This window comes from Anabas testudineus, chromosome 2 (genome assembly GCF_900324465.2).
Source record: "Anabas testudineus chromosome 2, fAnaTes1.2, whole genome shotgun sequence".
Lineage (NCBI taxonomy): Eukaryota > Metazoa > Chordata > Actinopteri > Anabantiformes > Anabantidae > Anabas > Anabas testudineus.
Window position 1 is genome coordinate 28,594,758 of NC_046611.1, and position 24,785 is coordinate 28,619,542.

Below are 24,785 nucleotides of genomic sequence, written 5' to 3' on the forward strand. Positions count from 1 at the left end.
GGCTTCCTATGTGACTGGCAAGTTTTGTATGATTCTTATTGATTGTACCTTTATAACTAATTAGGGCTGGGCTAAGCATAGAACAGTGGAATGAATTAAATCTTGTGCTAAGACTAGCTGGATTCCCAAATGCAGCATACTGGAGCTTTAAGGAAGGAATATTGGTAATTTGAAGTATAAGATTCTAGTATAAATCTGACTGGTGTCATAGTTCTCTCACACCACTTAGCAATTTGTAGTATACGCAGATGACACTGTATTTCCATCTGTAGTATGTTATGAAAGTGTGAATTGTTACAAGCCATAGTAGATGTTAGATGGTGGTGGTAAACATACATGCATATGACGCTCCCTCTGGACTTGCTGTTGCAAGGTTTAATCTGCAGGGAACAGGCTACAGCCTTCCACATGTCGGGCAGACACTTCCTGATGTCCAGAACAGGGATGTTCATGAACGGCATTTTGATGGTCCCATTGGACCACAGCTTGATGTCGTTCATGGCTCCCTGATCTGACTGGACATTACAGCTTCGGAACAGCTCTGTTGGCCTGTGAACAGAGTGAAAAAATCACGTGTAAAAACATCAACCTAGCACTATTTAACAATGCAAGTTAGGGATTGACATTGTGAAAGAAATGTGGTCAGTATCTCAGCAGCTGCAACCAGCTGACTGCAGAACAACTTGTGCTGGCAGTTGTAGCCGTGCAGCAGTCTTCACTGTAAGTCCCACACAGGGAGACCGTCTTCCTCTGGCTAATAGGAGGGTTGTTTTCCTCCTCTCACGCACCAGGAAGTGTCTTTGATGTCTGATTGGTGGGTTTGGTCTCAAATAAGTCAGCTAATTGGTGGTTTAAATGGAAAAAAAGCCAGAACTTCTGGGTGTGGCTCCATCATTTCATTTGCTTCTTATGGGCTGTTTTGTTTTGTCGTGTGTGTTTATGTGTGTGCATGTTACACTGTATACTGAACTTTATCCAACTTCAGATGGTCAACAACGATTTTCCTCTTTAACAATTAAAAAAATGCAGCAATCAGCTGAGTTTTTTACTCACTAAGATCTTTGTTTGATTCTTTGTTGTCTGTGTTTACTTATGGAGAAAGACAGGCCAGTCTAAATGGGGCTGCTGCAGCAGATACTGTCCTTCCTGTGGGTTCTTCATCTATTTCAGACAATCCAGGAGAATACATAAGCTATATTTGAGTAATGTGGTTCCACTCATTTTCAATATCATTGGGATCTTAAAAAACACACACAAAAAAGAAAAAAATATGATGAAAAATATTTGTTCATGAGTTCATGCCAAAAACAAGACTAAAACTAATACTTATAATAATTATTAATAACTAATGTATGTCACAAACTGGATGTAATAAATCAAAGTTTCCTTCACTGCCACCATTTAAAACTATGAGAGTGAGAGCAACACACTAACACTTGTGAAAATTTCAGCTATTTTAGGATTAGGTGCTGAGCCAGTGGATGCACTGTGGCACTAACAGTACTGTCAGGTGTCATTCTTTCGGTTGCAGTTTTCTCATTGCCGTGACAAATTTTCTGCTGATTATCCACATGCAAACACAAGTGATACAAATAGACTTTAATGATAACACTCTTCAAGACTGTCTCTGAACCTTTGCTGGTCACAATGGCTCAAATTGTACTGTGCAGCAGTAATTCTACTGTATAGTGATTATAAGTAATGCAAATGTGAGTCACGGAACCTGCAAAAAAACATTGTGTGCATCATAAAGAACTGTCGAAGGCAGTTGTGCGGTTTATTTGATGGCATTTTCCCAGATTCAAATGATACTACTACAGTCTCATTTTGGAGCAGGGCCCAATGGAAAAAAACTTAATCTCCTTAATCTGAATGTACGCAACAATCATATTCGCCATGTGTTCAGAGGCACAGAGAAACTATTCCTTCATCATTGCTTATGAATAATACAGTGTTTAATAAAACAGTTGAATGACGCAAATTAAAGGTACGTGAGTGAGTTACTTTCTAACTGACTATGGTGCGTTAAGCCTAACACAATACTCTGAGTCAGGCTTTACTTGATGAATTGAGGGATTTGTTTCTAATTTAAGGTTCTAGAGCTTTTTGTTTGTCTTATACCCACATGGACACATATAAACGCCATTATTATCCCCATGCTCCTTCGCTCTGGAACTCCAACTCCAGGCCAGTGTTTGTATTCCATGCTGTGCTCGGCTACACGACGCAGCGTTTGAACCCTTCAGGGGGGCACAAAGCCATAGAAAGCTTTCCTAGAGACCATCAAAGGAAACCCAAAGAGCCTTACACACAGTTTGTTTGCTCGAGTTTCAAGTCCCACAGTGCCACAGCAGAAGATCCATGCCATCATTATTTAAAACCACAATATGTCAAATGGTTTTCTTTGTGAACAATATCAGAAATAGTGAATTTGAATTTGAAAAATACTTGAAACACTTCATAGGTACAGCACCATGGTAGCCTCAAAGAAACTAACAAAGCTCCTTAGTTTAAGAGAAAGCTGTTGGTTGAGGCTCAGCTCCAGAATCTTCAAGCAAGTTTGACACATCAGGTGAACTGTAAGCAGTGAGAGCAGTAAAAATGTCAGCTGTGGAGTAATAAATGAAAGCATAAGAAAAGAGAAGGAGATGAAAGCAGCTGAAACAACAGTTCATGTCCAAAACATGAAAGCAGTAGAAATGTCAGTTGACTTGTACATGCTGAGTTATTATTCTATTCTATTCAACACCTAACTCACAAGTCATATTTTCTGTGATCTAAACGATGATGCACATCTCCAGGAATCCATAACTAAAATGCTTGAGTGGTTAATTTTCCTTTTTCCTGACAAAATCCTGGAATTATCCTCTAAATTTGATGCTGACTACACCCAGCCTGCAAATTATGAAGCAACACAATGTTCTCTCCCAGTGGCCCATGAACATGTAGAGCTTTGTAAGTAAGAAGTAGGGAACTCAGACTAAAATACTACCACTACTACTAGAAAGCCAGTAGTTTAAAGTTGGGATCACAGGCTCTTTAAGAAGCCCTGTTAGAAGAAAGTACTGTAATGCCACTGCAACAGCATTTGGTAAAAGTGCAACTTTTTAGCTCAGGAAATGTGATGTTGTCTTGACAAGCGCTGACTGAACAAGTCCAACACATATTGTAATGAAAAGACTGATGGTCCTCTTGACACAGTTTTTTGTCTTCTGGCTATTTTGAAGTAATGACAAAAGATCACTGGCAATTAAAGAAAAAAGCTGTTGAGAAAAGCCATAAACCATGAACATGCTTGTGAACAGCAGGAGACTGACCTGTTGTTGAAGTTGGTGCAGTAGGTGAGGTCCTCACAGCCCAGCTGGCAGGGCTCTCTGACATCGGCCAGGCAGTTGATGAGCTCTGTCTCCACTGGGTTGTATTCACAAAGCTGATCAAAGTCCTGCCACGTCTGGCTGCCCCAGTTAGTGCTGATCTCCTGACACATATCCCTGTCATGGCAGAGTACAGCATCTGAGTTAGAACAAGTAAAATATCTCACCTCAACCTGAACTCTGACTCGGAAGAAATCCCACTTTGCAGCAGAGGCAATGCACGGAGCAGTGAATCGTACCTGCAGAGTGAGGTGTTGGCCCTGGCGCAGCAGTGCAGCTTGGCACAGTCCATCTTGGCAGGATGGGGGGTCTCTTCTTCAGGTGGGGAAGGAGGGTGGGCACTGCCCAGAAAGCACTGCCACATGGGATCCTGAGGCAGGGGCTGCGAGCCACACTGCTCAATCAAACCCTCCATGATTTCATGCTCTGTGCTCATTGTTCGAAGGATTCTGTGACAAGCTAACTGGCAGTGGGGAGCCTCCGCCCGGTCACAGCAGTACAAACCTGGATAGGGGGGGCGAATGGAATAGATTCAGCCTCATTTTGATCGAGGTTTCTTTAGGTTGCTTCTTGGACCGGATTCAGCCTCCAAAACATTAGTGATGTCACAAATCATGCTTCTTCCAAGTTTATGGTGAACTTAGACAAACTTTAAAACAGATTTCAACCTATGACTCTGGGTTGCCATCAAAAATTAATTGTAACTGTCGTGAGGAGGAGCAGGATCCAAGAAGTTCAGAGCCAGCTTTCACCTCCACAGGTGGTGTCTATGAATTATGGTGGTGAGTACTTGAGCCGACTTGTACTAGCAACTGCCATCATGAAAAAAGATATGTCTCGGAGTTGTTTATTCCATCCTGCAGTAGAAAACAACAACAGCTGTCCACAGTGTAGAGTGTAGGTGAACTTACTGTCTATAGGGCTGCGTATGGGGTAGGACTTGGTGAAGTTGCTGACACAGTTGAGCAGCTGAGTGCTGTGACTCTGACAGTACTCTTTAACTGCATTGATCTGAGACACAGTGGGCGTTGAGTCGGTCCTGAAGATGGCCTGGCAGTACTCCCTACAGGTGGTGTGGCGCCCTGCATAGCTGCAGCACGTGGAGCCCACTGGAGTAACACACACACACACATTTTATTTAGTGATGATTTCTTTTGGATATTTGGATACTTTCCTTTTTAACAAGGAATGGACCAATAAACTAACTAAAGCACGCTGACAACACTTCTCCACGGGACCTCACATCCTGCCCGACAAATAACGTGGATGTTCATGTTGTGTATTGACAGAATGTGTAACAGTGCAAAACGGAGGCAGATGAATAAACAGAGATAAAACACAAACAGGACTGTGTATTGGTCTGAAACGATAACATGTTGAAGAGAGTTATTTCTTTACTGGCAGGTTGGAGAGGTATGTCAGTGTTTGCACGTGTGTGTTTCTTCACTGTTCATCTTGTGTAGGAGAACGGCAACTTACTTTCATTTTTGGTGATGCAGCTGTAGAGGGAGTTCTAGAACAAGAAGATAAAAGCTCATATAACTCCACTGCTGTTTTTGAACACAATGCAAAACAAGAAAGGATACTGTACTGAAGCGCTATGTGAAGCGTTCCCCAGTGTTTTGCTTGACACTGCCCAAATTTTTGAAATTAAATATTATTGTGAATCATGACAAAATCAACAAAACAGGATGTATTCCTATCTATAGAGGCCTGAAGAGGTGAAAGTGTGCAGTAGATATAAGAAAACAGCCAAATCAGGCTATTTTGTTCAGCAGAAATGTATATCTTTTCACATAACATCACATAACACATACTGTAACTTCTGACAACAATGCTACGCCTCACCCCAGGCTGGGAACAACTGCTACAACTACAGTATGTTTTCCTTAACATGAATATATATTGACATCTTAATGAGAAATACATTTGAAATATACTGTATTTCTTTTTTTCTACTTTCTACTACTTTTTAAATTGTGTCAAAGTAAGACAACCTCTGATCATTCGTTCATTTCTTGGACTTACCTCTGTGACTTTTTTGCATACTTTTGTTATGTCATTTTTAGATGATGCCTTAAAAAAGGGAAACAAGAAACAAACTCACATTAGGTCAGGTCAGGTCAGGTCATAAAAACAGAAAACACATCATTGAAAATTGAAATAAGGGTCTAAGCAAAAGTGGTGTTAGGGAAGACGGTGTTAAAAGGAAAGCTTCTTACCTGCCTACATTCCCTGCGACACTCGGCTGAGATAGCTAGCTCACAGCAGCCTAACCCCACCCAGCCGTCTGACTTCCTTGATACTCCTGTAGACCAATTAAACACCACACAATTAACCATGTCCAATGTCCATTTTTATGGAGAATTATACTAACTTAATTCTGAGTACTGTTCACATAATAATGAGCAATACTTGCTTTTATTAAGAGCTTTATTTTGTATATGAATTTTCCACTGCTTGTTTTGTTACCTACTTATATTTGCCAGAACCAGTTTGAAAAACTATATTAGATATTATATTATGATATTAGATTATTGTGGATAAATTACTGATTGCTGCCCTTTGCAGCAATAACTGCTAGATAAATCTGTGGTGCTCTATTGATCAGTTTTTGTTGATATTCAAGTGTGATTTCCTCTCTCTCCATCTGCAGCACTTCCCAAAGGTCAGCTGTGCTGGTTGAGCTGTGTGTCCCAACTCTTTGGTCCAGGTTGTTCCACAGCGGCTTAATGGAGATCAGATCTGGTGATTGAGGTGGCCAAGCCATTGCCAAGAGTATTTAAGCTACTTTCTTCTCCAAATGATTATTACACAACTGGAAAGAATACTAGATGGTCTACATGTACCTCCAGATTAAACTGAGGATCATGTTTTCTGTGTGATTTCTTTTTTTCCATTTCATTGTAAAAATCTGATAAAGTGTTGGTGTTTCCAAATTTTTTGTGGCCATATACAGAGAGATACAACACCTCTGTGCATGCGGACTACAGCAGGTCGTAGGTCCTACCTCTTGGAATGAAGGCACACTTTTCATTTTTGGTGGAGCTATGCCCCCCACTTTAGCCTCCAGTGCCTATATGCCATTTGTCATTTATCTGTGTTAAGGTAATGCAGCACATAAACATTCTTTTCCTGATAATGTTGGCTGGGTGCTTTAAGGGAAAGAACTTCAAGCGTTATGAATGTCTGATTGTGTATACATCCTGAAGATTACTGATCAAACATGGACAAATGTCACATAGTGTGAGGATTTCCAGCATACTGTGCTGTTTAGCCAAGAATCAATACTATATCAATACTACAACCATTTGGCATTAAACAAATATTCAACAGAATTCCAAAGTAAAGTGTGAGAGAGACCAGATCTTCCAGTCACTGTAACATCAATAGCTATACGGCTAGTAGATTTACATTACACACAAGTAGTTTTGGCCATTGCTAAAAGATTTGTTGTGGGGTTTTGTGCTACTGTACAGTATCCTAGTGATATAGATGGCCACAGTTAACTTAGGTTAGCCCCTAAGGGTATAGGTCATCTGGCAAATGTAAATTAGAGCTGAATCCGCTTCCACTGTCAGTGAGATCTGTCATTTGGGAAAGTTTTCATTTCTTAGTACAGTTGCTGAAAACTCTGTGATGACCTGTTGAACAGAGACTGACTGAGTTTATGCCTCTTAAAATACAAAGAATAAAATAAAACACTCTAAATGTTTTTAATTTGAACCCTGTTATAATGTTCTGTTGCTTATCTGCTCATTAAGAACCTCAAAACTGAACTTTACTGTGGAGTTTGTGAGCTCCTACTTTTACTGTAGATGTGTTACATTTGGATTTCTAAAAACTTCCAAAGCAAACATTGTAGAGAAGTATTTGGTTAAATGAAGGAAATGGTGTAATGAAGAAAAGTGGTTACAACAAGAGACTAAATCCCTAAAAGCTGCTGGTGAACTTCAGTGAATTGATGATATCTCACAGCCTGAGAAGAGGCATTTTCCTTAACAGGGTCAATCTTTCCCAGACTCCTGAGGCTGATGCTGCCTGAACGTTGGCAATATTTATTGGTTACATTCAGGTAAGAATAACAATATTTCCCAATGTGGAGGCAATTAGGGTCCTGACAGATAGATTTGTTACAACCACAGGCAAAAGGATTTAGGCCTTTGATCCACTGCCCACAGCTTTAACAGATTCACTTGCTACCATTTCACTTCTCACGCAACCAGAAAAGCAGGAGATAGAGTCTGTGTCTTATTTGATTTAATGTATTTACATTGTTCAGTTGCATAAATATGTTGAATAGTTTTAAGAATGTTTTTTGTTAAATCAAAGCACTTTCTACAATTATCACTTTTACAGTGACACCTTAATCAAGCTTTAATGTTCAAATTTAACAAAGTGAAAACCTGCAGCCTTATAAAATTGATATGACTTACATGATTGAGGAGGTGCTAAAGTCAAAATCTGTAAATCTCCTAAACATTTTGGCTTTAATATTAGCCGTCTTCCTTACCTGGAAGTGTAGAGTTGATGCAAGTCCACAGTTCATTCTACAAGACAAATGAGAGGAAAGAATTGATAAAAGATTTCTGTTGAGGATAAATATACACCAGGAAGTGTGAACATCTACTAATATGGAGCATTTGATGTCGTAACAGAAAACATGTGTCAGTGTCATAAACTGAGCTCCTACCTCTTCTGAGGCACAGTACTGTTTTGAATCACCACCAGGGGAATAAAGTGACACAGTGAGTAATATGAAGACCATATTGACTTAAAGAAGTTGGTTCTAGTGATGGTTTTAACTTGCTTATGCGCATCCACAAACATCATTTATGAAATTATTAAGATTGCTGCTTGCATGCTGAACTTCATGTAGTTCTCCAAATTCAGCAGCCTACAATTATTTTATCATGTATGCATCTGGTGTATGGCTGGCGCATGGTTTGTATAATTAACAGTTGTAATGAATTGTTTATGAGACAGAACAATATACCTTTGTCTGAAGAACATAATCTTGACAGAAATGTTAAAACTAAACTATCAGCATCGGACAAAGGAATTGGACAGTACAGAAAAAACAGGAATGTCTAATTACTAATAAGGAGCCATGTGTATTCAGGTCAAAATTCCTGGTGTACACAGGTATTTGCAGAGCCTGCTGCAAAAAGCAAGTAGCTGGACTATCTGTCAGAAAAAATGTAGACTGATTGCTGGTCTTACTTTTTTAAGAGATGGAGTTGAACATGTGCTTGCTGCCAAAAAAAAAAAAAAAAATGCTGTACAGGCAACACCACACTGGTTTGAGTACAGGCGGTGGCATCATACTGGTACTGGTATACTTTGGATTTTGTGTGGTTATTGGAACAAAACAAACTCATACTCGTGTTAAATATATCTCCCTAGTGTACTGTTGTTATGCTACTTCACATGTAAAAAAGTAAGATGTGTTAAGTACAATGTTGATATATGTAGTAAGGCTGGACCCAAATATTCAGATACTTCAATAATTGCTTGTTGAATGGGTATTTGGTATTTAATTTTGATATTCGACTAATCAACTAATACTTTTTATTGGAGAAAGAAGAAATTATTCATTTATTAAAATGCTTATGCTGCTGTTTTATTTATTTGTTTTTTTTATATGGTTAAATGTGAAATTGCTATTGCTAATGCTACCAACCTAGTTTGATTTCAGTTCATTCCATTGTTTTGGGTTTTTTTGCTGGTAAAATAAAGTGAAATAGATCTTGATCAGCAGATTGAATATTTACTTCAGACAACATAAAACACCTAAACAACATCACAACCAACAAAACGAAATTAAGCATTTATAATAACTTCCCAAAGACCAGTTAATTAAACAGGGAATGTTTGTGAATTTAATTTGACCTTAAAATTACTTTAACTACTAGTTATTCTCAACTAATGTTGCTTATTGCATTTAAGGTCTCTGAGATTTTTACTGCAGCTTTATGCTGACCCTGTGGTGGCGTTTATAGTGCCTGGTGTAAATTGTCACAGGATGTCCATGTTGTTGGACATGGCAAATACTGCACTGGCATGGTGGTGAACTCATGGCTTCAGCTTCGGCTATATCTGACATTAGTAGTTCATATGGAAATGATTTTTGGTTTTTGGTCAGGGATTGGGACATATGATTTTCTGGAATGTGATGACAAACACTTGGGTCCAGGGTTAGACTCAGACTAATTATCCAGTAATTCCTTGGTTTGGAAAAATTTTGTCACCAACAGAATATCTTAAACAGACTTACTGTAGATGTTAAAGAGATGTGAGAAATCAATGAGGACTTGTGAGATGTTTTTCTACTTTCACAGAGAGCAAACATTTGATTTGATTTATTGGATTACAAAAGGGTTGAAGTACAGGAAAACTTATAAAACACATGTTGAAAACTCACCCCTGTCCCTGTCCCTCCTGCCTAGAGGACAGGGGACAAAGATAGGGACAGAAAACAGGAAAAGAGAAGTGTGGAAAAACCAAGCCTCTCACATGCTTCTACAGGACAATCATTTCTGTAAAGTCAACGTCACTGCTAACACTCCCGCCGTGTCTCTTGGCTGGGGAACAAAGGTTCCCGTCAGTGGGCGTCAGCATCATTTATGAGACAGTCTGAGGAGTAACTGGGTCTTTACGTAAAGCATAAACATGATTTGCGATGAAGCAGGGGCCAGAAAGGCAAGAACATGACAGGAAGACTAATGCTGCAGTTAAGATGAGCCAAAGCAGAAATCCCTTCATCTACAGAGAGCCAGAGCTTTTGTGTGTACATGTAACTTTTTTTATGCTTTTGTTTTAAGGCTGATGTGATTCAATAGCTTCAAACTGACCAAATAAACCTGTGTGACAGCAAGCATACCTGTGCATAATATAAGTTGAGATTGAGATAAAATTTGAACCGATCTTCATCTAAGTCAAGAGTATTAACAAATATAATGTGCCTAAATGATACAAATTATTATTAATGTTATATAATACAAATTATTATTAATGTTATATGTTTTAATACTGTACTCAGTACTGTACTGTGCTCAGTTGGCTTTAAGCTCTACCTACTATTGAGTGTAATTCACAGTTCACCACTGATTCACCACTGTTATGGATGTGCTCTCACATCTTCTGCATGTGATTCCAAAGTTGCATAGTGCAATAACAGACATGCAGGCCATGCAGTGGCATTAGCAGAGACCCTTTTCCTTATTAAGGGTTATTAAGGGCTTAATTTAAAAATGCAACATGTTGTTATTTATGTGATGAACCTAAAGACTATACTACACCCTGAAGACAGAAGCATCCCTGAAGTGAAGCACTCGAGCGATGTATGACATCACAATGAGAGATGAAGGATGTGGGGAAACTACTTGTGCGAAGTAGCAAAATTTCGCACATGTAGTAGCAAAATAGCAACATTTTCAGAAGAGAGATTGAACAAAATTTCATAATTTCCGATTCAGACATCAGTTATCTGGAGATCAGACCAAAATCACTCAGCATCCACTAGCAAGAAGACAAAGGTGACCAAGCGGGTGTCTGCCAATATTCTATGTGCATACTATACGTACTGTGCAATTACCCTGCATTTTTTACAGCATTTTTTTTATTTTTTTCAGATTCACTAAATAAGTACAGGGGACATGTTTAAATGATATAAAACATTTTAGGCTGCACAAGTCTAATTACTGGTATGGTTCTAATAAACTATTGGCGAGAGACAAGACAAGCACACAACTATCCTCTCTGCTTTGTAATTAGCCATGGTGGGAGGAAGGAAGGACTCAGCATGTGTGTGTGTATATGTGTGGGTTTCACCAGGTGCTATAGTAACCAACCATAACCACCAACCCACTTCCTAAGTTAAATTAAAGAGTTGATACTAATTATGTCTTAACATTGGCCAAGAGTTAACAATCAGCAACACAGTTAAACCAAAATGATATTTTGTATCAGTCAGTGGCCCTTCCTGTGTATGTTTTGTTCATATGAGCATCACGTTCACCAAACCCCCTGGCTTGCACAAAGTGTTGCAAACCAATTATTTCAGTATGATGAATGCTATCTGCTCCTGACAAGCTGTATCCATGAGACTCACTCACTCCTAAAATTGCCATATTCCACTTTGTTTATGAAAATGTTTCATTCACAAAAATGTCACATGACCATAAAAAGAGTAATTTTACACTGCAACACTGCAAGATTGCTGTTAGAAATCAGCTAACTAAAACAACAATTATACCAGAGTCGGCTGGTCACAGAAATGCCAAAGTACCTAGAAAACTACTGACACAAATAAAGCCGGGCTGTTCACAGTTGATGCTAAAAACATCTTTCTAAAGCAACATGCTCTAGACTAATTTGGGATGTGGTCAGTTATATAGCCTATAGTAGGTGATCTTACAATGTCAGTATGTTATGATACTGGACAGACCAGGTGCTGTAACAAGAAGGGGAAAAGAAATGCTTATTTGCCTTCATGATGAAAGTTCAACACACTGCCCATTCAAGGTAGGATTATTGCAGCATGTTGCTGCCATGAATTCCTGTAATAGAAGGTACAAGCCCATGATAGTGGGGGTCATTGCTGTTGACCCTGCGTTACGCCAGCAGTGAGGATAGTAAATTGCTGCATCTTTGCATTTTGCAGTGACATTTGAGAGTCAAATGACTTCTACATCATTGCTGGCAGAAAACCAAATCCAAATGTTGTATGTGATGCACAAACCAAATGCACAAGATTAGCAGAAGCTCATCTATTCATCTGCCAATTATTATAGCAGCACAAGTGTGCTTTGTATTTTTGATGCCAAAAGTTCAAATAATTAGTTCAATTCAAAAGAACTTAGTAAAGAGTAGAGTTAGTAGAGTTACATTTCTTTGCCTTGTTATTGCTGTACTCAGCTGAAAGGGAAAGGAAAAGGAAATAACCACACCCACAGAAATGCAAAACAAACGTCACCACCCTGATGAGTATAAGATTACATAACTAATAAGAGATATAAGCAAAAATTATGATCATGGCAAAAAGTTGAATGGGAGGATGTGATGACAATAAATTCATTGTTCAATTATTATACATTTTCAGTTTCATGTTAAATACAATATGACAGCTCTAGCAGTGGGATGCTGGGGGCTGTTTTTGGGCCGTCATTCTGTCTGCTTTGGTTTAGTGTAAATAATGAAGGGCCAAAGTAATGGCAATAAAGCAGGATCTCCACAAGGACTGCAGATATAGGCCTGCCATGATCATTCCCTTTCTCCTTAAAGAAATAACAACACTAACTAGCCTAAGAAAGTTAGGTAGCAACCTACCCGTGATGTTAAATTATGTGTTCACATAACTGTTTTTTAATTGGGTATTTTTGAACACAATGTTGTTATTATTAGATTCTTTAAATATTTCTGCAGTGAGGTGCTGTTTGTTTGTATTTTGAAAAAACAGTTAATTCTTTTTCCTTCTATCGAATATATACATTGATGAAACAAAATTTGTGTTAGTCTGGTTTGTATAAATTCGTATTTTTCCTACAACCGACCAATGCAACCAGTGCTGTTAACTCACCATAGACTCTGGACAATAACTGGGTAACCTCTGGAGGAGATGCTTTAGACGGGACTCACTCTTTATAGTGGCAAGCTGCAAGACAGGAAATAAACATACCATTAATATAGAAAATTATAATTGAAGAATTTCTAAATGAATAGATTTGTTGTACACAGACAGTTATTAAAAATCACAGGCAATCTCAATCTCAGCTATTTGCCATATGTGGAAACTCAAAAACAAAACAAAACAAAACAAAAAAGCATTCAAGTGAAACTTCAAAGATGAGGAACACTGCAGATATGAATTTGAAACAGGAGTTTATATTGAGAGAACACTTCTAAAACATTAGCCCCTCCAAATTTCTGAACTCTATTACTGAGTCACATCGGTACTCATCAGGATGTTGATATTATGTTCACTTTGATCAGTGAGACCATGAAAATATAAATGTGCTGGCTGCACATTTAGCCTCACCTTACGTTGTTTTGTAACACTGAGGAAATGTGAAATGTGTTTTGGCCATGGGAAAGTGTTGGATAATGTAGTCGGTTCTGAAATATGCTCATTTAGACATCAGTAAGACATTCACAAGTCTTGGGTGTGTAGCCACACACACACACACACACACACACACACACACACACACACACACACACACACACACACACACACACACACACACACTTAACCATAACACATCCAAGTGTTATGTGAACATACAGGGCGAGAGCCTGGGAGAATGCAGCCATTGCCAGCAGTCTCTGGCTGAAGTGTGAAGTCATGAAACCAAGTGAGTGAGATTTACAGCTTCACACACTCAGGCTGCTGAGAAAGCTCGTCATTTTGTGCATCATCTCATACCTTCCACAGCTATAGGACATTACAGTGGCTGAGAACACTGTCTGAAAAAAACGAAAAGGCTCAGTAGTTTCCAGCCACACTGTTGTGATTGTGATCTTCACTAACAAATGTGGAAAGAGAGTCTACTTTGTTGAGAAAATACGCCCACACAATAAATAATGGACAAATCCTGATGTTTGTGATCAGAGACTTTGTAAGATACAAATTTCTACAGAAACTGGTCAGATATTTGTTAAGCGGAGGCCAGTTTTCAATCTGTAGGGCACTTAAAAGGTAAAGGTGAGGTGCAGACAGAGAGATGGGAAGAAACATACAAACAAAGGAAAGCTGCCCTCAGTGGCAAAATCATACTAAAACACGGGACCTACAAAATCCATTATTAATATTATCTTTTTTCATAATTTTTCACATTTTTACATGCTCCAGGTAATGTCACATCACCATAGTCTTTAATTGCCTTAAGTGTCTAAGTCATGGTCAGATTAGCTGTTATTAGCTGCTGAACATAGCAGCTCAAAGGTTTTAATCAAAAAAAGATAAAAAAGAGTGAAATACTAATGGTAAGTTGTGTATAGATTTCACTTCTTGATCTTCAAGAAGAAAAAAAATACTGTCATTGTAGGTTATATTTATTTTAACCTTATGTTGCTTCTACTATAGTTTCAAAATGCTGTAATGTTTCTGTTTTTATGAGTCTGCTGTTGTACATTATTGTACAGTATTACTAAGTACTATGTTAATGTCTAGTTTTGTTACAGTGTCCCCAGTGGACTACTAAAGTTTCTTTTCTCTAAACTCTTTAATGACACTGTGAGATTCAGATTTCTGATGTAAACCACTGCCCTTTTGGCCTATTCATTCCTTTTGACAGGCTGCAGGTGCTCATAATGTGTTTGTAATCAGGTGTTCCTGGACTGTTCTTTGTTGGAACAAGCTAAATCAGAGGAATGCAGGACAGACTGACAGTAACTTCATCTGCCCCTTTTCACAACGTCCTTACATCCTTGCTGGACTGACACAAAACTGCAACACCAAGCAAAGCATCAGTGATTAGTTGGCGGACAATCAAAGGAGAAATCTCACTGATGCAACAAAAGACAGACTCTGAAAACCAACCAGACAAGTGGACCTTTTGTAAGACTCTGCCCTTCTGCATTAAGGGTGAATAAGTGCTGGATGGCAGACTGATCAAACACTGCACGCCTAAGAAAAATGCAGCTGCAGCTTCCAAAAAGCTGTCATCAAGGGCTAAGAGTTGTTAGGGACAAAAACAGCTGATTGTACTGACTCTTCTATGTTTCGAATATTTATTAGTAGAATTAACTAAACAAGATACTGTAGAAGCATTGATTTGTTTGCTGTTAAGACGTGCTCTTTATATTGAAGCCCTGTGTAGAAATGGATCCTCATTATATAGCACTTTTACTTTTATTTAGCCATCATTCTTAACACTTTATCCTTTAAAAAAACACAAAGATTTTCGTGAATAAATCTAATCACTAGAACAAAACCATCATGGTTTGAGTTCCAATAACTTTGGTAAGGTTGTTGTCATTATGCTGAAGAAGAACTACTGGGTTAAAGTTACAGAAAAAGTAGTTATAATTAAAAGAAACACATGTATTTACATACTTTGGTGACACACTCACCCCAACCTCCTACTCAGAAGTACTGTGATTGTTTATTGTCCCAGTGCTCACACCTTTTCACTGGATAGATATGTCGTCATATTTTACATGACCACGAAAGCTCCTTGTCAGTCAAACAGAAACAGATCTTAGCATAGATTTGCATAAATGATTGATGCATTACCCTCTTAAATTTTAGGAGACAAGATGGATGCATCATTTTAAATTCCTGTCTTTCTGGAGACATACAAAACAGGTGGACTTTCCCCTTAAAACATGATTAGTTGATGTAGTTTATTGGAAGTTTAGGGGACCCCTCTGGGATTGCATTAGGTTTACAACTGCAAAGTGCTCATTTTTTTACTTATAATAATAATTTATGTAATAGATTAATGTAGGACCTTACTTTAAAAACTGTTATGAAGCACATTGTAAAACCATTACAGCAAGCAGCAGCTTGTTCTCATAATTCATCCAGGAGCTTGATAATAAATCAGGGAACACCACCAAGTTGTTTCTTTCAAAAAATTCCAACCAATCTAATTTTTTAGGTAGTTATTTATCCATTATCACCTATAAAAAGAGCTGTTTACTGTTTTGGTGGTCTCACCTGACTCAAAATAGATAAAATGTACTACAAATTCAAATTTATTTTAACTTTTTCTTTCAATCTTGGTTTTGCATTAAATAGATTTAAATTAAACATGTTGTACTGAAAACAAGTTAAGCAGTTAAGCAATACTGGTCTTTCGTTTACCAGACTGATGGTTACCTAATATTAGTACCCTTTTATATTAAATGCACTGTATCAGACCAGCTGTATCAAAAAGCTTGGAACCACATCAGGCACTTTAATCTTGTTAATTAATTTAAATAAAGAAACACAAAAGGATTTTTTGAGCCTTTATGGTTCTATATATAACACCAGAAACCGCTTGTTTTCTGGGTGTAACCAGTCACAAGGCAGTTTTGATTAGAGCTAAAATGGTCCTGGTGATTACATATGTCTGCCAGCCACCCCCTACACTCTGACACCAAACCACATCTACCCACACACTCAAGACCTTAACCACAAGCTCTTAAAGGGTGTTTTTAGGCCATTACACTCCTAAAAAACAGTTATCTTTCCTTCTCCATCTTTTTTATCTTCATCACTTGTTTCTCTTTGTTTTTTTTTCCCACCTTTTCTTACTTCTGAGATTCCCCCGTTCTTCACTCCTTTTTTATTCATTTTCATCTGTTATTTAAGGTCTTTCTTTCTATGGTCTTTTTATCTTTGCCTAGCAAAATGATGATGTCAACCAATAAGAACGCAATAAGTTCTGTCCAACCTCCCTCTTCAGATACCACACCCGTACCCCCATCCCAGCCCATTACTTCAAAAGCAGCAGATAGGTTTGAACTGTATGCTTGCAGAGAAAAGCTTCTTTCACATCTCCTTTATGTGTCTTTTGCGGTAAAGAAAGACATGAGGGCTTCAGAGGGAGAGACAGAGAGACAGAAAGAGAGTGAGCGTCACCTGCTCCCAATTGACACAGAGTGAGACAGAACTTTTATTCTGCACTTCAAAGACCCAAAAGAGACAAAAAAAAGACCACTCCCCTTTAAAAACCTCCATTCATGGACTAACTATAATGGGCCAGAGGAGTGGGCTTGTTTGTGTGTGACAGTTAGTGTGTTCGTTCATACCTGGTCACAAGCTTCTTTACAAGATGAGAACTCGGCAGCATGGTGGCAACAGGAGGGATCTGCAGACAAATACACCAAGTTAGTTTTGATATTGCTATCAGGGCAATATAATGTTTATTGTATTATCATAATTTCAGATACAAATGTTAGGATGAGCAAAAACAGTTCATTCAAGTAACCAGGTTTCAGTCAGCTTTCTCGAGAAAGCCAATTTCTTAAGTGTCATGTAAATGGGGAAACCTGGTTACCGTAATCAGGGTAGGGGATTAGAGAAACATGATTTCCCGAAGTAGATTTCTCCTGCAGAGCTCAGATTACACTGCTATGTAAACACATAATCTGGTTTTTAATTGGCTTTCTGCAAGAGCGCATGTGCAAGCACAGGCTGCAGACACTAACCACTCTGCTACTATCAGCTGAGAGGACCAGCTTGATAAAAGACAAGAGATCATTACACAAAGTGACGCAATATCGTATTTAAATAAACCTAAATCACTTTTCATTGTGCATTTCTTTAATTCAGACAGTTTGAGCTGTCCATCACCTCTCTGACACACACTTTTTTTATGAGAGAAGGAGAGAAAAAGATAAAGAAAAAGCGATCAGAAAGTATTGTTTCTGTCTCCATACAGTTAAAATCTGTGAACCATGCTTCCAAAATTAGCTCAGGGCAGAGGAGAGATTACTGTTTTGCTGCATATATATACTCAGATTTCCAGGTTATACTCAGGTTTCTTGAGTGCATGTAGACGCACCTCGATTACCGGAGAAACCTGGTTTCTCTCAGTAACCTGGTTACTTAAGTCCATGTAAACACACTGAATAAGTAACTGTTTTTTTAACCTGGTGAATCAACAAACCATAAACACAGAACCAGACCTGTTTGAACTTTCTTGATATGGGTGGTGACTCAGAGATTTAACTACTCAGTTAGGTTTGGTTTGCGATTTTCTTGTGATACTAGAAAGTGGAAAACCAAAATTCAGTTGTGTTTCTTATGGAAAAAGTTAGTACTGGGAGCTTGGTGGTACAGTGACGAGTTGTGGAACTAGTCGGCTATTCACTTTATGTGGTTACTAGGGGTGTGATGATACATTTAGCTCATGAGGCCAAATGATACGTGATACTGAGGTTTCGAGAACGAGACATTGAGACTTGAGTCTTTTCTAACAATGCCTAACAATGAAAGTGTACTTTCAAGTGTTTGAACTAATCATCTTGTAATGAATGCCACTTTAATTACACAATCAGCTACAACAGCCTGCCAAGTTTGGTTGCTAAATGGGAAATAAAAACTTACATCCAATGTATACTGTATACAGACTCAGTCTCAACTCAAAATACTAGTTACATTGATGTACCAGAATCTATCTCATCAGAGATGATACCATGGGAAAGAAAATCATAGTAGTCATCTTCCAAACACTAAGTGAATGCACTTGTGGGATGATGCTTGGTACTGTGGCAGACAAAATCATCTTGTGTACACAGAGCTGTAAGGCAACATATAAATAATATTGTCTTGTCTCTTCTCTAAACAGGACTAATACACACACACACACATGGTCAGAAGACGTTGGCTGGTTACAAAGCTCCAAACCACAACCCAGCCCAGGATTCCAGTAAGTGACTTGGATCAGTTTGTTGTCAATAAACAGCTCCCACCTCTTCGTGTGTGGACTTCATACTTTAAAACTCTTACACAGTGACACAGAGATGTTCAGACACTAGCTTGCCTTCCATCCATTATAGACATGAAGTACAGTAGTAGTTTGATTTATTTTATTCAGTTAAAATATTTACTGCACAATGTTGGTAATTTAAAGACTGTATTGGTTTTTAATCTACTGTATACTGATTTATTTTTAACAGTTGTTAATACGTTGTAGGAATCTAAATGTCTCCAGCTGAGAGAAGTAACAAGCAGTGACTTATTCCTGCTAGGTCCCTGTCCTTATTTGGCGCTCTCTCCCAGTTGCCCCCATCCGCCAGCCAGCAGCCTCTTTATTACAATCTCCCAAATTGACCACTGCTGGTAGGCATCATGGGACTTAAAAGAAAGTGAATATACTGGAAAGGTCTGACACACGGCGATGGAAACCACAACACCCGCTTATCTTATGCTCTTGTGTGTGACTACATTTGTGTGTGCGTGTGTTGTGTCTTCAGCTGCCTGAGTTTCTGCATTCTGTCACTGGATCTGTTACACATCTTAAATGCCCTAAAGAAGAGCAGTCTTCCACTGTGTGCATGTGTGTGGTGTGTGATGTGGAAAGTGTGCATGACTAAATCATTATGAGTAAAGCTAGTGTTGAGAGTGCTCTTTTTGTTTTACTGAACACAAAAGTGGTGGCGGTTCTATTTCTTTGCCATTGGGTTTATTTTGTAAGATATTTTGTCTTATCAATATTGTTGAAGTTGCATTAGATTATGTTTTGGGACCACAGGGGGGACAGTTGCCTATTTACAGGTTGTTCATTGTCCACTGCCCTGGTAACTTACTGTGCATACTTTGTGTAAAACACAGTAAATAATCACAATGTCGAGACCTCAGCTTTTGCCCTGTTTTGTTTAAAATTCATTCAAGTTGGGGAAAACTGACTGTGCTTTGGTTTTGAAACTGTTGTGATTATGCAATCTCTCTAGATTTGCTGGCTGGTATCTTACTACAGAATGGGTGAAACATGTCAAGTTTCTGCAAAGATTCTCAGTAATCTAGGTCATGTTTATCCCAAAAGTGCAGTTCAGTGGAAACTCTTGAAGATGTTTCACCTTCCATCCAGAAGGCTTCATCAGTCCTGACTGAACTGTCGAGCAAGTTGACTTTTAAAATAGCTCTCTGCTGAACAAGATGATGATTTCAAATCTCTGTTGCAATTATATACTGTAAATTTTGACTTTAAACAGCTCAATACTGTATGAAGCTTGAATCTTTGCCCATTGCTGCAGCTGGATAATGAGATTGGAGTATGCAGTCTAGAAAACAGCTATAAAAGCTTAGATGAACTGAAGAAGTGGTGATAATACTTTGGTTTGTTGCTGCAAACCAAATTGGCAATGATCTTTCAATGCATTCTTAATAAAAAAAAAAGTTTTAATATCTGATAATTTTGTGAGCTTGATTTTATTGTTTGTGGCAAATTCTTCAATTTACATGATGTTTTATCACAAACAGGTATTAATATCTGAGCACCACAAAGCAAAACAGACGGTATAAATTCACAAAAACACAGGGTGATCTAAGGTAAATTGGTGATCTGTTTGGGGAAAAATTAAATCAAAATCAAGCTACTTTGACTCTAGACCAACCAGAGAAGAACTACCCATTCATTCTACATTTAATGACATTGCATGTCATTATATGTGTGTCTTCCTCGGCCTGGGAGCTGTATATCTCATTCAGGTTCATTTGACCTGCCCAATGTTTTTTCAGCTTGTTGTTGTTTTTTGGTGCCTGCTGTTCTTTTCTCTCTCCTCTTTTCACTGACTCCAACCGGTTGAGGCAGATGGCTGCCTACCCTGAGCCTGGTTCTGCTGGAAGTTTCTTACTCTAAAGGGAGTTTTCCTCTCCACTGTTGCCTGAACCTTGTTCAAATGGGATTGTTGGGTTTTCTATGTAATTTTCAATTATACTGTGTAAGGTCTTAAACCTTACACTGTAAAGTGCCTTGAGATGACTTCTGTTGTGATTTGGTGCTATACAAATAAAACTGGTTAAAACTTAAATTGGTTAACACTAACTCTCCCAAATAGGGACAAAGCATATCTCTGTAGAAAGAGCAAAAATAGATGTTCAACCAAGATTTCCTCCACTATATGCACTGAAATACAGTACAATGTACTGATCAGTGCTGTTTCTTCATGTTTCTCTTAAAACAGGTGTAGGAGAAAAAAATTCAGCCTTCAGTAATCTCAAAATAAAAAGTGATTCTCTGAAAACAAAGAAAAGACAATTATGCAGTCTCTGGTGCAGAAAATATGTTTTTATCATATGTATCTCCTTCTTTTACAAAGAACTGAGAACAAATTAAATATCTCACACACACACACACACACACACACACACACACACACACACAGACAGCTTTTCCAAACAATGGCAGGTGACATAATAATTTGAGGGAGGGGGGAGTGATGTTGGAGTCCATTCAGCTATGTACAGTATGAGGCCCCTGTGTGGCTACTAATGAGTGCTGGCCTCATTCTCGCTCAGCATTCACAGGAATAAAAACTCCCCCTCAGCTACATTGTTACATTCTGAGTCACAAGAACGAAGCTCACAGTAGTAACCCCTCACGTGCATTGTTGCACTTCATTCAGCCAATTTACTAGTTTTTGTACAGTATACTAAGACATTAAATACTGCCTGTTTGATACTTCTGTCAGAGCCAGTATGGCATTTTCTAAGTAAATAGTGGAGGACACTGCACTAAATGGTAATGAGAAGCAAACAGAAGACTTAAACTCTGGGTTAATGAAAGTAAAGCTCACTTTCCCCCCAAATAATAAATAATCATTAATGTTTGTGGATGTTATTTTCTGCAATTTACAATTTAGAGCACATTATTTTTACTATTATGTAAACATGATAGTTTTTGTAAACTCAAACATGTGCAAAAAAATGTAACCGAACAAGATGTTTTGGAACATGGTGACAGAAGCATTATGAGTGGTGTGAAGAAAAAACACAAAACAACAGTTAGTGATACCACCAACAGTCTCCACAGAGCAGGAATGAAGGTATCACAATCCATCCTTCAAACAACACATGCAGAAATATAGAGGCCAAATCGCAAACAGTAAGAATCTGAATGGCAGGTTGGGATTTGCATGACTGTGTGTCTTGTGTCAGAGGGCTGCCTGCACCTCCAAACATACAGTAGTGTCAGAACAGGGAGGTGGAGAGAGATGTGCCTTGTGCCAACAATTAGTGATCTCTGGTCTATCACCACAGCAAAGCATTTAACAGCAAACCTGTCAACCAGTGGAGGTCTAAGTTAAAAGCTAAAAGAGAAGTTTAGCCACTCGCTCCATAATGAACTGTGGCAGATGGGAAACTCACTCAGTCACTGTAAAGATAGTACAACAACATCTGTGCCCTCTCCGAACAATCACACATCTTTTCCATATATCAAACCCAACACCTTCTACTGCATATACACTGCTCGTCCAAAAAACAGTCACACACTGTAATATTCCGCCTTTAGCTATGATTACAGCCCAAATTCACTGTGGCATTGTTTCGATAAGGTTCTGCAATGTCACAATATTTATTCCTGTCCAGAACTGCATTAATTGTTCTCTAAGATCTTGTATTGATAATGGGAGAGTCGGACTGCCACACAATCAGTACTACGCTGCTCTTCTTCAGCACTTTCCAAAGAACTGAAGGGGGTTAATGTCTGGACTCTGTGGTGGCCAATCCATGTCTGAAAATGATATGTCTGAACCACTCTTGTACGCTCACTTCATCCTCCGCTCTTCTTACCCTGGTGCACCCATCACTCTGGAACAGGGTAAATCTGGACTCATCAAACCACATGACTTTCTTCCATTGCTCCAGAGCCCAATATTTATGCTCCCTAGCAAATTGAAGCCTTTTTGTCCGATTAGCCTCACCGACAAGTGGTTTTCTTAAAGCTACACAGCTTTTTAGTCCCAATCATCTCCTTAAATGTTTTTTTTGATTGATTCATGTCAATAATTTGACCCCTCTGAAAAAGATTAACATCTTTTCCACGACCACAGGATGTGTCTTCAGATATGGTTGATTAAGAAATGAGAAACTAGTCATTGCATCAGTTAAATAACTTGTTGTCTGCTGAAACATAATCCAACATCCATGCACTAATTACCCAATGGGAGACTCTTACCTATTTGCTTAGTTAAATCCAGGTGGTGACATTTTTTTTTTTGAATGGGCAGAGTATTTTAATGTAATCTTTGTATGATTATTTTTATTGCTATTGTTTTATTATGCCTTTTTATTACACAAATAGTGCTTGCTCTTTTTCCTTGTTCCTTGTTTACTGTTATTATGTAATTAGATAGATAGATAGATAGATAGATAGATAGATAGATAGATAGATAGATAGATAGATAGATAGATACTTTATTAATCCCGGAAGGGAAGTTCTGGTGTTGCCATTACACATAGAAACATACATACACAATCAGAAGATAATACATGAAAAAATACACATCTAAACAAATCTAACAATAGGGACAGAAATCAAATTGCACCTTAAGCTGCACACAGTTAAATCTACAGAATAAAATAGGCAACTATTTAGCATTCTGTGTAGTTGTATATGGAGACGATTGTGTAATACTAAGGAATGTAGAAATGTATATAATACAATATAATGAGTAACTGGATTTTGTCACTAGGTGGTTTGGTTAGGCTGGAGCAGAGCTCTCCGCTGTCTGAATATAGTCATTGTACAGGGTGATGGCTGCTGGCCTGCTGATGGAGCTGGAGAAGTCTCTGACTAAAACCGCTCCTCTGTTTGACCAGCGGCCTGTGGAGAGGATGTAAGCTGCTCTCCATGATGTTCAACATATTCATTGATTTACTAAGGAATTTTTTTATGCTTTCACAGCAAAAATGTAAATGTGCGATTATTTTGATTCATTAATCACAGAGCATGTAATCCATCTTTTTAAATCACCTACCAAAGTATTAATACATTTTTATCAAACTAATAAATTGCATTACAGGCAGCATGTATCACTGTCTAAAGTGCCTCACTGGGGATGGATGTTTAGAATAGATGGGTGTTTTGTAACATATGCTTATTGCATATCTAAAAAAAAGTCAGCAATGTCACATTTCTTGAGCCTGAGAAAGGCTTTTGAAACCTGAACCCCCTTAATACATCTGACAAACACACACACGTTTTTACTTCTATCTGTAAGGTCACTTAAACCTCAAGTCTTAACCCTCAAACAGCTCTTTGAAGGTGTCTCAGAAAGTGTGGAGCAGCCCAAATGGCCTCACTCAAGATATAAACACACACTTGTCCTCAGCCACACACACACACCTTATCCCAGAGATAAGTTACGTCAACATGAGGTCTGAGATCTCCACGGCAGGACCATGTGGCCCGACTGTGGGGGGTTACTCAAAACACCAGAGGTATCCGTGTGTGCTGTGAGGAAAACAAAGCTATGTGGGGGGCTTGAAACAACATCAAGACAGATTGTCACTCATACAATATGTTGGATAGATCAAGCCTTTAAATTGTGGTAGTGTTCAAAGTCTATCCTGCAAATCACATTAGAGAAAATTGCTTTTCAACACCTGATGGTTTGAAACATCAATCGCAGCTTAATCTGCACACACAAAAAAAACAAAGCAACACAGAAGAAACAGCAGCACAAAATAAGTTTTCACCTGAATGGCAGTAACTGCCAAAGAGCATGAGAACTCTAGTGTTTAAGTCTCAGTGGAAGCTGATGGTGGCAGGGACGTAGTAGAGATGTTGTGTAAAATGGTGAAAAGCGGCCAGCTGGTGGCCACATTTAAGCTAAACTAGATGCAGGAGCGTCATTCCAGTGTGGAATGAGAGAAAGATCTGCTGTGTGATGGTAAACACTACTGTGGTTTCTGTGGAGTGGAAAAAAATTAAATCTGCGCACTGTTTACTGTGTACTCTCTGAACTGTT

The 24,785-nt window shown here is 38.5% G+C and overlaps 1 protein-coding gene across 1 annotated transcript in view; it reads right to left on the bottom strand.

Moving 5' to 3' along the window:
• reck (reversion-inducing-cysteine-rich protein with kazal motifs) overlaps positions 1-24,785 on the bottom strand; it is a 49,400-nt gene that overhangs the window by 15,045 nt on the left and 9,570 nt on the right. Inside the window, exons 2-11 of the mRNA XM_026363033.1 lie at positions 17,118-17,176; positions 12,955-13,029; positions 7,888-7,924; positions 5,597-5,682; positions 5,403-5,450; positions 4,854-4,887; positions 4,286-4,483; positions 3,614-3,878; positions 3,318-3,491; positions 337-549 (exon numbers count right to left, since the gene is read on the bottom strand). Coding sequence (XP_026218818.1) covers positions 337-549; positions 3,318-3,491; positions 3,614-3,878; positions 4,286-4,483; positions 4,854-4,887; positions 5,403-5,450; positions 5,597-5,682; positions 7,888-7,924; positions 12,955-13,029; positions 17,118-17,176 — 1,189 coding nt within the window. The remainder of the gene's footprint in view (positions 1-336; positions 550-3,317; positions 3,492-3,613; positions 3,879-4,285; positions 4,484-4,853; positions 4,888-5,402; positions 5,451-5,596; positions 5,683-7,887; positions 7,925-12,954; positions 13,030-17,117; positions 17,177-24,785) is intronic.